This window comes from Mauremys reevesii, linkage group 2, assembly GCF_016161935.1.
Source record: "Mauremys reevesii isolate NIE-2019 linkage group 2, ASM1616193v1, whole genome shotgun sequence".
In the NCBI taxonomy this organism is placed as follows: Eukaryota; Metazoa; Chordata; order Testudines; family Geoemydidae; genus Mauremys; species Mauremys reevesii.
In genome coordinates this window covers 63,387,731-63,403,614 of record NC_052624.1, presented here as the reverse complement: position 1 = coordinate 63,403,614, position 15,884 = coordinate 63,387,731, and the positions used below count along the sequence as shown (strand labels likewise).

Below are 15,884 nucleotides of genomic sequence, written 5' to 3'. Positions count from 1 at the left end.
CCCAGGCAGTGACTGATACCCTTACACTTCGCATGCAGGCAGTTTCTCCCTCGTCCCTGAACTTTTCTTTATCTGTCAGGAAATCTTTAGGGGCTGCTTGCTTTTCTCTCCTGGATCAGAGTTCGGGCTGGGGGGGAAGGGGGGGTTAGAAGGAAGGAATTTTGTTAGATGTACCAGGGAGGGGGGAATAATTGGGAAATGGGGAACAAGTGAGGGACCTGCTCGGACCCCCTCCCTCTCCCTGCTCAGCCTCTAGTAAGGCAACTTTCCTCCGTGTCTTCTTTATCTTTCAGAGAGCTTGTTAAAGTGGCACTTGTTTAACTCACAAATATTGATCTTGTCGGCGGAAGGGCCACTCCAAGATTTTGGGGCCCAATTTTGCTTTCACTTCCTTACGACCTCATTGAAGTCAGTGGGATCGCCCTGGTATAACCAAGGACAGAGTCAGGCCCTTTGTCTTCAATATGTAAAAGAGAAACATTTTTGCCAGCCCAGGCACCAGTTTCAGTGACAAACTTTTGTCCTCCCCTGGTTTTAGTATCTCTGGCACTTTTAAAAAAAGTTGTTGTACCCACAGCTTCCCAGTTTTCTATAACTTTGCAGAAGCTGCTTAACCCTGGAAACCAAAACCTGAGTTGCTCTGTCTGCAAATAGATTTTCCAGAACCTAAAATATTTCTCTCTCAAAATCAAGTTGCGTTTTGTTTTTGTTTTAGCTCCGTGCAGAGCTCTGGGAATATTCTTCACCAGGCTTTCTACTCAGCATTACCCCCCGGGACGTGTTAGTCACTGTAACAAACTTTAAAATGTCAAAAATAAAGTGAAGCATTTTTAAATGGGCGACCATGACACTAAGATCACTATTATTTAATTAATGTATTGTTTTCCTGAGACTGAGTCCCACTTCTCTGTGTGTTTCAAGGGAACTAAATGAAACCTACTTTAGGGCCTAAGAATCAGGCACAGTAACGGGGGGAGGGGGGAAGGTTGTGCTTTATAATTGAGGAACTTGAAATTAATACGTTTATATGTGTATGCTTTACCTTGACCAGCTTATTAGTTCAATAACATCCATGGTTCTTAATAAAAAATCAAATGGTAACGCCTTTTGGGTGTTTATTCCATTAACTAGTCTATAATAAAAGAAAGGGACCATTCCTTTCTAAGTAACTTGTATCACTTGAAATATATATATTTGTAACTATTGGTGTACATTGTGTAACACTTTGTCCTCAGAGGCTCACGTGGTTTTAGGTGCCTTGGAAAAAATCAAGCAACATGAGACTGTAGAGCACTATTTTTGACCTGGTGTAGCTGTTTGTCAGCAACAGAGAGGTGGGTGCGGGTAGAGAAAAGGATTTTAATTTCTGAAAATAGTGTGTGTGTGTAAGAGTTCCTAGATTGGAGATAACATTCTGATCTCCTTTCCCATTACTGAGGACACATCTTTAACTGGTTATTCTCAGGCAGGTAAACAGCATGAGTTAACAAAAAAGATTCGCACGGGCTGTAGGAGCATTTTATGGTTTGTGTGTCCATCCCCTCTCTCCAGCCAAATGACCCTCATACATCAAATTACATAGCAGTTTCAAAGACAGAACCTATTATCGTTAAGTTGGAAGGAAAGTTCAAGCCGTGGTCATGGAGATGAACGCTGGTTTTTCAGGTTCCTGGTGTTTTTTCCAATCCATCATGTTTTAACAGGTAGAATTTGGTAGTTTCCATGAAAAGAAGTAGCTCCAAAATAACTTCAAAAGTGTCTTGATTCCTTACGAACTTTTGATTATAATTGTCATTCCTAGAGAACAACATTCCATTTCTGGGATATTTTTTTTAAAGTGAAAGATATAAGAGATGGAAATTCCAAACAGGCCGATTCTACCAGGCTCGCTTGAGAGAAAACTCCTAAGTGACAAGTGGAGAACAGTCCCCAAATTATTTACTTTGATGGCTTTGTAAAACTGTTTGGTCCTGGTTGCCAAATCTGTGTCCAAGTTTAAAAATTTACTGCAGTTAAAACTGATTTATGTGCATGAGGTGGGTTCGGTATTAAATATCGAAGTTAGTACCAGCTTAATCTGCAAGTACTGCTTCTTCCATTTGATTTTGTCAAGTATTTTATAGGAAAACAAAATATGCATTAGACTGCGTGCGTGTGGATCTTCTTGAATGGAAAGGCTTTAAATAGTTTTTTCTTTCCCACGTAATGTGTGTGTGTGTGTGTAAAATTAAAAAGTCTTATCCAAACTGTAACCACAATATAAATATTAAAAATAAGATGGCAGTGGTTACTGTGAAGTACAGGAGAAAGGTTTATTACTCTCCTACAGCAGTGAAAGTGAATGAGAGAACCACTCCCCTAGTGCAACATACGTTTTCCTTGATTACTCTTATCTGGAAGTTATTTAAATAACTCTCGGGTTCCTTGTGTGATAAATGATAAAACAATTCATGGTGTTATAAACCCTAGAAAACCCTTCTACTGGTGCAGTAAACCACATATTTGTAGCTGCCAGTAAATTTAGGCAGCTTTTATATCGAAATTCTCTTAGCCTAAGGCCAAGTCATGCTGCTAAATATTGCTGACCACTTTTTCTTTTATGGCTTTCATGTCACTTAGCTATTGAAAGTAAGATGGATTTGTACCATTTCTTCACTCTGGTGTGCTTTCGCTACACCCTAGGTCTACCAGGAGAGGCCATTGGAGGAAGAACGTCACGTGACAGAGGGGTGCCAATGTTATTCTTTAAGGGTGTCAAGACCCTGTCAGTTTGTGAAATAAATATTGGGAAACAACGAAATGCAAAAAGCGACCTACTACGACAGCTCTGCAATCTATGGTGGCTACCCCTACCAAGGAGCAAATGGTTTCACTTATAATGCTAGTCAGCAGCAATATCCTCCATCTTCATCACTTGTGGAAACTGAATATCATCGACCTGCTTGCTCTTTACAGTCACCTGGCAGTTCTGTGTCCCACCATAAGGCCAATGAAATCAATGAGAGTTGCATGAGGACCATCACTAGCCAACCCATTCAGCCCCCAGTTATTTCAGAGCAGCAACAGCAACAGCCTCCAGCCCAGCAGGCACCACCTCCACCTCCACCGTCTGTCTCACCACCTCAAAATGCCAGCAGCAATTCTGCCCCAACTAACACTACCAAGAGCCCAGTTATTAACTCACCCACCATGTCCAAGCAAATATTCCCATGGATGAAAGAGTCTCGACAAAATACAAAGCAGAAAAACAGCAGCTCCAGTTCAGGTATGAAACGTATTTACATTATAAGTGACTTACTTAGCCTCGCAGGCCAAATTGTGGGATCAGGTATTTGTAGTTTGTCCTAGACATGTCATCTTTTAAAAAAATATTGTGGGAATAATCTTATTTCTAATATCACTTTTTAACGGCGTATCTTCTAGAAAGTATTTTCGATTGCTTTAAAGTGACTTTGGTAAAATATTAAACTCAGCCTTGCAAATTATTTCTAAGTTATTTAGTTTCTAGGCACTTCTATTTTCTAATGTCTAAGGTTGATATAACATTTACCTCTTAGTCTGTAACATTCCATTCCACAGGTTATGTTCCCTCTTCTATTAAATCATGTCAATATATAGAGGCCTAGGCCTCTAGCCAGAGGCACATCCTGAATATTTTGTTGGCATAGTGCTATTAGAATAATAAGACAGTGACCTAGCCCTGCTGAAGTGTAACTGGAATAAAATAGCTCATTATCATCTGCAGTCAGGATCAATGCTTTACTTATATTCAGAACCTATTCTTATTTTATCAGACTGATTGGCAAAGTTACAAGTCTGCTAAACAAAGAGCAGTTATGAGTACAATAAAGTTAGGTCCATAAAAATACTACTGGGAGATTATAGTGTATATCAACACTATTATTACACAAGTACACCTAAATCGATAACACAAGCTTCTGTTCCCAGATATTTTGTTTATATTTACCACTTCCTATATTTCCTGTGTATTGTGGAAATAGATTCCAAAACTTTAGCAAATTTTTCTTTCATGTCTTTCTTATGGTTTGATAATATTACCATTTACAACGTTGTATGTCATGTATTACTTTATTCATCAAAGCAATGTGTTTATATATATATGTATACATATTACATATCTATTTATATTTATGTTTAGATTTACATGTATATGTTTATATTTATATTTTTGTTTGTATATATGGGACATGTGCACATGAGTGTGAGTGTGCACACACACACAGAGTTCATGTGTGTATGATGAGATTTTCAGACCATTCTGGAGGATTCCATTGATGGAAATATCGAAATCCTCTGGACTGCTTTGAGGAAACCAACAATAATATATAAAATATAATCAGACTTTTGCATTAAAGAGTTCATAAGACTTGCTTTTAAAAAATATTTTCTTCTTGTATAAGGATTATTTCAGGTAAGCTACAATATTTAGTGTGTTTAATTGAGGCAGTTATAGTCATATAGTGACACTTCAAAGGTGAAGGAAAATAATGGTGAACTGTTCAATGCTTTTAGTCTGGCATATTTTAGTTATAGAAAGCAATATGTATGTTTCACTAGGATATTTGTATACCAGTGAGCTGGGATCTACAGACACTAATCCTAGCCATGGCTTCTATTGTTTCTGGTTACTGTGTTCAGGTTCCACCATGCTGATTGTATTCTTTGTGTGATTTGCATAGGTGAGAGCTGTGCTGGTGATAAAAGCCCTCCAGGGCAAGCCTCCTCTAAAAGAGCACGTACAGCTTATACAAGTGCCCAGCTGGTAGAACTGGAAAAGGAGTTCCACTTCAATAGATACCTTTGCAGGCCAAGAAGGGTAGAAATGGCTAATTTGCTCAATCTCACAGAAAGACAAATCAAAATATGGTTTCAGAACCGCAGAATGAAATATAAAAAGGATCAAAAGGGAAAGGGCATGATGACCTCTTCAGGAGGACAGTCCCCAAGCAGAAGTCCTGTGCCTCCAGCTCCTGGGGGGTATTTAAACTCTATGCATTCTTTAGTAAACAGTGTTCCCTATGAGCCCCAGTCGCCTCCATCATTTAACAAGCCTCATCAAAATGCCTATGGCATCCCTGCATCATATCCAGCTCCTCTCAATAATTGCCCCCCTCCTCAAAAGAGATACACGGGGACAGCAGCAGTTACTCCTGACTATGAAACTCATCCTCTTCAAGGCAACAGTTATGGAAATCCACATATACAGGGAAGCCCCGTCTATGTGGGGGGCAACTATGTGGACACCATGACCAATTCTGGGCCTTCCATCTTTGGTCTAACTCATCTCCCTCATCCTTCCTCTGCCAACATGGACTACAGTGGGCCTGGGCCAATGGGCAACAATCACCACCATGGACCTTGTGATCCACACCCAACATACACAGACCTTACTTCTCACCATCCTTCTCAGGGAAGAATTCAGGAAGCGCCCAAACTCACCCATCTGTAACAGACACGAGTTACTAAGTGGAATGAAGTCCCCAACTTTTTAAAAAGTACTTTCCACCCTCCCCTCCCATCTCCCTCTATTTGTTTTGTTTTTTGTTTTGTTTTGTTTTGTTTGGTAAAACGTTCTATAGTTTATGTGACGTAGCAATATCTGTTGCTTGAATTGCTCTATAGTTTCAATAGTGGATATTTATCTTCTTGAACTGTAGCCTTGTGTCTCGCTTTGGGAGTATACATAGGCTTTATACTTTACTTCTACACTTTTATCAAAACAGGGTATATGAACAAATTTTCTATAACAATAATTCTGAAATGTGAATTTGTTCGTACATGATTGATCCCACGGGGAAGCAATTTTTTATTGCACTTCTTTTAAATAGCGAGAAAGAAATCAAAGGCGCTTGAACAGGGGCTCCCTGGACAATTATTAATACGTGTTAAGTCTTTCAATGTGTGTATGCTGGTGAACATTCAGATTAATTTATATTTTTTTTGAAAACATTGAATAATCTAAGTGTTTAAAATTTTATTTATCCCCATCTGTTCATATTTATATATATATAAAAAATTCTGTACCCTGAATATTCAGGAGGTATTTACCTGGCCGTATGTTAGATGGCATATTGGCATAAGTAGGAAATATCATTTGAAAGGAAACTATTACTCCTTTATTTAAAATATAATAATGCAATAAAATCTGAAAAAAAATGGATCACAAATTGAATAATTTATGCTTGTAACATCCAGCTAAATGGAAAATGTGTAAACCTGAAAAGACTAGATTTGTTTTGAAAGTTATACATTCCTTGCTGCTCACATTCTGAAAAAAATAAAGATTTTATTCTGAATAATAAAGAGTTAAGAAACGATTATTTGTTTAAAAAGACCCAAGCCATGTGATCACCAAGTGAACAGATACACATACACATACACACAAGCATCCGATACCCACGTACCCTCCAGCCCCTTCTATTTTCCTTATCAAGATTTTAAAACCTGCTGTGAATTGGCAAATCCCAATATGTCTTATGAGCTGTGACAGTTTCAGCGTTGAAAATACCAAAGATGCAAACGATCCGCCTTTTGTGTCCATAACGTTAGGTGCTGAGCTTCAGGCATGCTTACAGGCACTGCTGTGGGGAGGATATTTCTGTCTGAATAATATTTATTTGGGTCAGAAACAACACCAGGTTTATTTCGCAAACAACACTGCTCCACATAAAGCTCAGGTGCCCGCGCCGAACAGAGTGATTCCCGAAACAGTGCTCGGAAGAGTTAAGCTGGTCCTTGCTCCGGGAATGTTGGATTTCGCCATGTTGGGCTCTTTTTTCCTCCTGCAGGAACCCACTTCACCAACAGCCGGCCGTATGGAAAAGGCTCTTCTCGCCTCTGCACTGAAGGGACCTTTGGAAAGCTGGGCGCTTTCTACTCCCACACTTTTCCTCCCAGGGTCAAAACAGACAATTCATCGACTGTTACATTGTGCTGGGAGGGGCGGGGGGGGAGGGAATTAAATAAAGCAAAGAGAGCTAAGAATAAAAATAAGCTCATATACATGGATATTTTGAAGCCACAAATTAAAAACAAAATGTAATAGTGAGAAGTACAGTTCATCACCCCACTAGGGAAGAAACCAGAATAAACCAGCTGTTTAGGCTTGTTTACACTTTTTGAAAGCAAAGCTACTTGTTCAGGCTCATAAACAGGATTACAGTGTAGTTCGGGATATTTTCTTCTCAATATGTTGTTTCTTATTCGTCTATGATTTAAAAAAAATGACCCGATTTTGCATTTTTTCGATTTTGTTAATCTGACTTCCCACCCGAATTCACTTCCTCCTTTTTCTGGCCCTGGTGGGGGAGGGGAGAAAAGAGCGCTCTAGCTTTCGGTTAAAAAATGCAATATTGTAAAATACTTACTCTCTGTATGGCTTTCGATAATAAATTAGCAAGCTAGTCACATGCAAGGCTATTCCGATAGGAATCTGTATTAACTAGAAACCAGAGAAGCGAATTAACATACTAAAATAAGATTTTTCTTTCATAATACTATGTGACCTTATTTTTAAAATTCAGGCTATAAATCAGGGTGAACCTTAATAGACTCGGGTGAAATATACTCATGTATGTATACAGAGACATAAACATATGCCATGTATATATTAACCCATGCTTTTCAGTATCTGTACCTTTTAATGCACAGGAAAAATGTCGCCATTTTGGTCTCACTCTAAAATATTATTAATCGTGAGTCTTTATCTTGTTCTGAGAATCATCCTTGCTTGAAGTTTGTTGAAAATATTATAATGTATCCATGAATCTATATATAGGTGTTCTGCAAAAATATATATAACATTTCAGTCAAAGAAAGCGATTTTGTAGGTAGTTATTTTAGGTGTATATATACTGAAGCAACTGAAGAAGAGGTTGCTTAGAATCTGTCTGACATTTTTAATTGAATCATAATATATATTCAAAACTGACCTAGGATAGAACATTAATCTGAAGAAGAAGAAAATATCTTTTGGCAATTGATAAATCCAGAAAGGATTATTTTGGAAATGTTTCTGTTTTATTTAAACAACTCTCGTTTTAAGAAGGTTAAATAAAATCAAAGGAAATGTCAGAAGCTATGAATTCTTCATGTGTTGCTTCTTTTAGCACAGATAATTAAATTTATAAAAATATTAGAAAGAATTTGGCTCTCCACTCCCCTCCTTCTCATTCCAAATATATATATATATGAGCGCAATTTCCCTTACTTTTTCCAGAAAAAAAATCATACATCTGGTTTGTTTTAATTTTTAGATCTTGTTTTTAAAAAATCTATTGATTAACACATATTTATAAAGGCGGAGTAATAGATTTTTTTACAAGTATTTTACGTTCATTGTCCGAAGAGAAAAACCTTTTGTTCCAGGTGGTTTTTGTATTACACCGACCACAAGAAAATAAATAGAATAAATAAATAAATAAATAAATGCGCAGGATACCTACACCCACACGGTTTTTACTTACAAAGCCTCGTTACACTCCAAATCTCCCTCTTTCTCTCCCTTTATTGTCTTTTCATCCTACTGTTAATTCCAATATTTTAAAGGAAAAATAACCCCCAGCACTGAGCCAAATAGAACCGTACTGTTCCCATAGTACTGAGAATAACCCTGTAACAGTACATTTTTAAAAGGAGCCCTTTTCCTTGTTTACTTGCGTTTCTTGCTCTCCTTCTTTGCACGGTCACATTTGATCTTGGAAAGAGCAAGAAGGTTTAAATGTGTTCTTAAGGGCCAGTAGCTGTCAAACCTTTTGGCGGACAAGATTGATCACGCGCAGGCATCACCAGAGCTTTGTTTGGAGTAAAAGCAAGAAAATTAAACCCCTAGCATTTTCCAACAGCATCTATATTTATAAGGCATCCCTTTTGAGGTATTAAATGACAAGTCTTGTTCTATATGTTATTTAAACAACCCAACCCCGCTTTAAAATGCCCCAACTCCATCCCTCCTCCCGAGCCTTTCCCAGATATACTTCATCTTGTGGATTTATTAGCTTCAAACCGAAGGGTTTTGGTCAGCCTCGGATAGAGTGGAGGTCTAATGATCAGTTTGTTATTTGAACCGCTTACAAAGATTCTGGCGATGCCTTTCAATGCAATCCCGAAATAGAGCAGCTATTGCCAGCGCGAGGCTGATTTGGCTTCCTTTAGACCATTAAAAAAAAAAGCACAACAATGATGTTTTTCATCTTGAATATAAAAAGCTACACGAAACAGATATGGCCGGTGTGCTGTGGAAAATAAAATTCCGGATATATTCATTGTGTTTAATAATAATAATAATAATAATTAATTAATAATTGTAGCCATTAGCATCATATTTTACCACTCTTCTCGATTTGATTGGAAAGATTGTTTCAAAACATCAGCGTTCAGTAGTTTAATAGCTTTGTAAGTGCTAAATCAAAACGATTGTAAACAAAGTAAAATGCTTTTAGATCATGTACAGTTATTCAAGTTAGATTATTTGCAGCATTTCCCCCTGACGTATTAATATTTATATACATATCTGACACTACCTTCCAATATATTTCCCTGCAATTGAACATACTCACCAGACCCAGTCTACTACGGTTATTAAGCAAAACATGTCAGCAGACGCGAGTATAGTTTACAAACTAATGCACTAGATTGCTTAGAGTATTTACAGTATATCTATATCTATATGGTATAGATATAGATATTATGGTCCACTTCTGTGAAGTCAACTGCAGTGAAAAGTCATGACCATAAAGCTGTTTCTATGTTATTCTTCCCGTAGGAGCAAGGCTGCAGCGGAAAATCCTGCTAAACAATGGGCAGAGATCGGCGGCCAATTGTTCTCCATACTGTATATACTCTCTCCCCCCAAAGCAAAAGTGTCATAGAGATGCCAATTCGGGAGCAGTAAACTAGTTTAGGGGAAGTGCTATTCCCCAGGAAAAAAGCAGGACTCTCTGCCAGTAACTCCTGCCTGGGTGCAACTTCTTATGTGGCTGAGATGTGGGGGCCCTAGGTGTCAAAACTTTGAAGATTAATGAATTACTTTGTTAATGACTCAAAGCGTCAGATTGAGGTGCTTAAATGATTTGCGAGGTGCAAAGCGTTTTCCTGACAGTCCCAAACAATGAGATGAGTGTGCGGGAGGAGACAAGAGGGGCAGCAGTCTGCAGGACAAGCAACCACACACACACACACACACGCACACACACACACACATACACACACGCGCACGCACAGATCATTTCAGATTAGGACGCAAAGGCGATAGATACAGATATATAATTTCCCCCCTAAAAAGTGTAAATAAAGCCTTTCTGGCCCCCAATGAGGCGTTCCTTCCCGACTTTTTTGGATCAATCAAACAGACAGTGGCTTCTTTTGATTAAAGCCCAAATTGTCATTGGGCAGAGGCAATCATGTGACAGCCAATTCGGTCCAATTTCAACCTTGTCTCCATGAATTCAATAGTTTAATAGTAGCACGGTCCCCATACGGCTGTAATCAGTGAATTAGAAAAAAAACACCCCACCAGCGATCTTCTATGATATATTTTTTTCTTCTCTCTCTCCTTTTTCCTGGGCCTTTCCCCCCTCCCCCCAAAAAACCCTCAATAAGAGGGAACTTTTTCTCCAAGGGGGCTGCGAGTTGAAGGCCATGAATTTCGAATTTGAGCGAGAGATTGGTTTTATCAATAGTCAGCCATCGCTTGCTGAGTGCCTGACATCTTTTCCCCCTGTCGGTGATACATTTCAAAGTTCATCAATCAAGAACTCGACGCTTTCACACTCGACACTGATTCCTCCTCCTTTTGAGCAGACCATCCCCAGCCTGAACCCAGGCAGCCACCCTCGCCACACCAGCAGCAGCCGTCCCAAGCAGAGCCCCAATGTCAGCAGCAGCAGCCCGGTACCAGCCGGCGCCCTGCAGCCTCCGGAGTACCCCTGGATGAAAGAGAAAAAAGCCTCCAAGAAAACTACCCTCCCGCTTGCTTCGGCCTCAGCCTCAGCCACTGGACCAGCCTGCCTAAGCCACAAAGGTCAGTTCAAAGACTTTCCCCTAGAGCTAACCCTTTTCCTGGGATTGTTGCTTTCCCAACTTCACTGGAAATGGTTTGGAGGAGGAGGAGGAAATAAACTGGTGAGCTCCACAGTGTTATTAAAACCCCCAAACTTTCCCTAACTTGTTTAATGTGGGATGATTTATCTGAGTTGGAGCTGACCTCCTCTTGTCTCGCTGTCCTAGAGTTAGGATATTTGACAGTAATGAAGAGTGATAGATTGCTCCTGCTCAGCTAAGCAGCTGATGCATTAATTATAAATTGTAGTATGGCTAATATAAAGTTTGCTCTGGTAGGTTTGGGAGCTAGATGCAATAATTTTATTGAGGTGGAAAGGGGTCCACAGTATCGGGAGCACAGGAGTGCAACACAATGGATTTACTGCAGCCAAGGGCGGCCATTTTGTTGCAGTTGATATTTTATGCTATATATATATATATATATATATATATATATATATATATCTTTCCCCTCTCTGAGGTGGAACGTGCTGGGATGCTAAAATTCAAACTGTGCATTTATCTGTTTTTACAGAGTCTCATGAAATCCCCGAAAGTGGTAACGGTGGATCTAGGAGGCTGAGGACGGCTTATACCAACACCCAGCTTTTGGAGCTAGAAAAAGAATTTCATTTCAACAAGTATCTCTGTAGACCAAGGAGGGTAGAGATCGCAGCTTTGCTGGATTTGACTGAGAGACAAGTAAAAGTCTGGTTCCAGAACAGGAGGATGAAGCACAAGAGACAGACCCAGTGTAAGGAGAACCAAAACAGTGAGGGGAAATTTAAGAATCTAGAGGACAGCGAGAAAGCAGAAGAGGAGGAGGAGAAATCGCTCTTTGAGCAAACCCTCAATAATGTCTCAGGCGCTCTTTTGGAAAGGGAAGGTTACACTTTTCAACAAAATGCACTATCTCAACAGCAGGCTCAGAATGTACACAATGGAGAGTCCCAAAGTTTCCCAGTTTCGCCTTTAACAAGCAATGAGAAAAATCTGAAACATTTTCAGCATCAGTCACCCACTGTTCAAAACTGCCTATCAACAATGGCCCAGAACTGTGCAGCTGGCCTGAACAATGACAGTCCTGAGGCCCTAGATGTCCCTTCTTTGCAGGACTTTAACGTTTTCTCCACAGATTCCTGCCTACAGCTTTCAGATGCAGTTTCACCCAGTTTGCCAGGATCTCTGGACAGTCCTGTAGATATTTCTGCTGACAGTTTTGACTTTTTTACAGACACACTCACTACAATTGACTTGCAGCATCTGAATTATTGAGAAATTAAAGATGTCCTGTCGCCAAGGGTTATGGCTTGTTTCAAATTACTTTCTTTTATTTTTCTTTTCCTGGTCAGTATTTTCTGTTTATTAATTCCCTTTACTGTGTTCCAGAGCCATTTTTACTGTTTCTTATGAAGTTTTAGTTGTGTTCAGTTTAACCTAGCCACATTCTAGGTCCCTCTATGAAAGCAATATATGAGGCCTGTAAGAAAGTGATCATATAGAATTGTATCTTCACTTTCTTTTTATTTTTGTATTACATTAGGATGCGTTGTCATAAGTATTTTTGGTAGAATAAATTCTTGTTTGCTACAAGTAGCTTTCTTCTCTCTCTCTAGACTCAGACCATAACCGGTATCCCCCCCAACCCCTTATTTAACTTCAGAAATAAAATTAAGACATTCTGGTCACAATCTCTCTCCTTTTGGTAATTTAATATATTTATTAGAGAGAAAAATCACATTTAAATTCTTTATTGCAAAGGTTCTCATAAATCAAGTCAAAGTACCCGATGATTCTCACAAACAAATATAACTAAAAGCCCACAGAGCTCACATAAAGATTTCTTCCTTTTAATGTACACATAACACGTTATTCTCTGTGTGAATACAAGTCTTGCGTTTTCTAAACTGTGACAAACACCATATATATGCAGCTTTGCGGTTACAGACAAAATAGAATCTATTGTAAATGGGAAACGTGCCTGCTAGAGAAACTGGCTGTTACACGGGTGAAATGCTCATTTCAAGCATCCTATTTTTCTATAACTCAGTGCTTAGGTGTCCAGCAAGTCGTTTTCTGAAACACTTCTTTAAAAATACAAATGCTAACAAAGTACGCCTTGGACTAGCTCCCAGGTGCTGAAAGGTCCCAAAATAAATCTAAAAAGGAGAGGAAATAAAAAAATGTTATTATGTGTAAAAATACATTTAGGACGGACGTAAGTTCTTTCGGAGATTTCCGCGAGGGTCCCATAACAAAAAAGTCCCTTTCTTTTTAAACCGGTTTGCGGTGCCAAAGGTTGATCATTAAAACTGGAAGCTAATGGTTAACATGTTCTAATTTCAATGGAGCCAGTTCAGCGGCCACTCTCCAAAATGTGTTACTTCCTCAATTACAGCAGTAAAGAAGCACATTAAAAACTCCAGCTAATTTGGTAAGAATATTATCGGTATTAATCACCCAGCTCAGAAAGTGAGCGTTTTTTACTCTTCTAAAATCAAGCAACAGATGCTAGCAGGTAGTTTTGCCGCCCACAGATCTGTCAACCCTTGATTCTGAGTATTCCGGAATATTTCTGAAACACAGTGAATGGATTCATTTGTCTCAAGTAGTTTGTTTCCATTTCAGTTGAGGTGTGTTGTTTCTCTGATCCGCAACACGTTGTGGAGCTGAGATGCGTGGGCAATAGCTGGAAGGGGTTGGATGCAATTCTTCCTAAACCCATAAATCACACTCTTTCTATGAATGAGAATGTCATCAAAGAGATCAATGGCAGGAACACATGCACAAATAAAAATCCTCTTACGTATTTGCCGGAGCCGGGGATCCCCGTCTAAAACCATTATGTTAGAAGGCGTTTAGTCATAATTCATTTTTATTGCTCGTTTAAAACAACAGATTGGCTAAGCTGCGGATGCCGCAAAAACCTCGGGCCTGCTTCTTTTCTTTCGCTGCTTCAGCGCTTTCGCTTTGGGAAGAGGGCAGTTTTGTCAAGTATTTTAACGTATGTTACAGGGTTCCAATGGGATTTAATTGTTAATATATGATTGGCTTTAGATATTTATATATGATGTATATACAGAGTGATGTCATAGCATCTTCTTAAATTAACAGAATTGTTTAGTAAAAGACCAGGAAACGTCTCTCAAGCTATATTTAAAATCAATATCTGCAAATCTATCTGAGATACAATTCTTCAAAGAAACTCTTTGTAACCCCTAAATCTTGAGTGTGTGTGTGGGGGGGGGGAGACACACAGAGTATTATTTGGGGAATGTCCCAAGAATGTGCACCAGGCACCAGAAATGCTTCAAAGGCTTGAATTGCTGGAGATGCAAACTCGACTTTCTGCAAACCACGATGGACCGAAGCAACAAAGGAGACAGGGTGGGGGCTAGCAGAAAGGTTTGACTTTTAAAATAGCACAGCTCTGAATTTTGTGTGCATTTGCAACCGTGTCTGATGGCAACTTTTCTCTTCGGGGGGATGAAGAGATATTTATCCCTGGTGTGTCCCCTTCCCATTATGTTGCACTGAGGCTCTGTAATGGCAGCAGAATTCGAGGCATTAGAGGAGAGACAATGTAACAAAAGACGCGGATTTCTTCAAAACAATGATACAGAAATGAAGGGAAACGATTTAAAGGAAGCAGCGGAGAGTAGCAGAGGAGCTGTTATTTGGCAAAAATTACGGGTAAATATAGAGAGAGGAATTCTATGTGCAGATAGATTTGCAGATATATTGATTTTAAATAGAGAGAAGTTTACTGTTCTTTTAGTCAACAATTCTGTTCTTTTAGTATGATGGTATAACATCAACGATGTTTATAAATAAATTATACATATACGGTATACTAAACAGTTTTGTTAATCGTAAAAGTAGTGGGGGAAAAAACACCCTGGAAAAAGCCATCTCTTTTATAGTAAATAGATACACCAGCCTGTGTTTGCACCTGATTTATACAACCCTTATCACAACTGATTGACAAGAATTAACTAAGACAATACTGCAGCCAAAAAAGGTTGAGCATCGTTCCATATACGCGTGCTGGACTCCCCCCCCTCCCCCAACCCCCACGGATTTTAAGAAACCGAACCTTTTCAAACGGCTGCATGTTTGTAAACTGTAAAAGGGAAGGACAAATCTTCTTATGGATAAACTTGGGAGGAGGAACATATATTCGTTTTTCGGTGGCGTCAGGGGGGGGGGGGCTCTGGAGGTGAAATGGATACATGGGTGGCCTAATAGGAGCCTCGAACACTTCTGGTGGCTTCTCTCTTGGAAGAGGATGTTGCACTTAGTATGTGTGGGTGGCTGGAGGGAGAGGGCTGGAGAGTCAAGGGGGAAATAGCCCTTTATATTTTAAAATACAAACAACAATCAATCGGGCATGGTGATAATGCAAAATCTGCCAAAGTTGAAGTGTATCTGCATAAATCCACCCACAGTTCGCCAGGCTGAAAAAGACAAGAATAAAACTATTCCCGAAGTTCCGTGGCTGGCTGCACATGTTTGACAAGCTCTGTAACTGCCTGTATCCGTCTGAATAGATAAGGGGAACGTGAAATCAAATGGCAAATACCAACGATCATCCATACTGTTCTATACATTGGTTCTATTTTCCTTGGCTGGAACAAGAGAAAGTTTTAGTAAATTTTGAGAGAGATCACACAGTGTGTGTGTGTGTGTGTAGGGGGGGGGACCTCTGCCAGCAGCCATCTGTTTACTCTCCCTCTACTCTCTGTATACTCTGTGGTGTAGTACGCAGCCACCAAGTGACAAAGGCAATTAATTGGAGTTAGGGACTGCAGTGGCCCTTCACC

The 15,884-nt window shown here is 39.4% G+C and overlaps 2 protein-coding genes across 3 annotated transcripts in view; both read left to right on the top strand.

Moving 5' to 3' along the window:
- HOXA3 (homeobox A3) overlaps nucleotides 1-6,279 on the top strand; it is a 43,354-nt gene extending 37,075 nt beyond the window's left edge. For both annotated transcript variants that reach the window (XM_039522266.1, XM_039522267.1), the window contains 2 exons: nucleotides 2,683-3,265; nucleotides 4,701-6,279. In XM_039522266.1, the coding sequence (XP_039378200.1) occupies nucleotides 2,800-3,265; nucleotides 4,701-5,470 (1,236 nt within the window). In that variant the 5' untranslated portion in view covers nucleotides 2,683-2,799 and the 3' untranslated portion in view covers nucleotides 5,471-6,279. The remainder of the gene's footprint in view (nucleotides 1-2,682; nucleotides 3,266-4,700) is intronic.
- Nucleotides 6,280-10,644: 4,365 nt separating this feature from the next.
- On the top strand, nucleotides 10,645-12,421 carry HOXA2 (homeobox A2). The gene is made up of 2 exons (XM_039525111.1): nucleotides 10,645-11,041; nucleotides 11,597-12,421. The coding sequence occupies exons 1-2, from the start codon at nucleotides 10,660-10,662 to the stop codon at nucleotides 12,334-12,336; spliced, it is 1,122 nt and encodes a 373-aa protein (XP_039381045.1). The 5' UTR covers nucleotides 10,645-10,659; the 3' UTR covers nucleotides 12,337-12,421.
- Nucleotides 12,422-15,884: the final 3,463 nt, after the last annotated feature.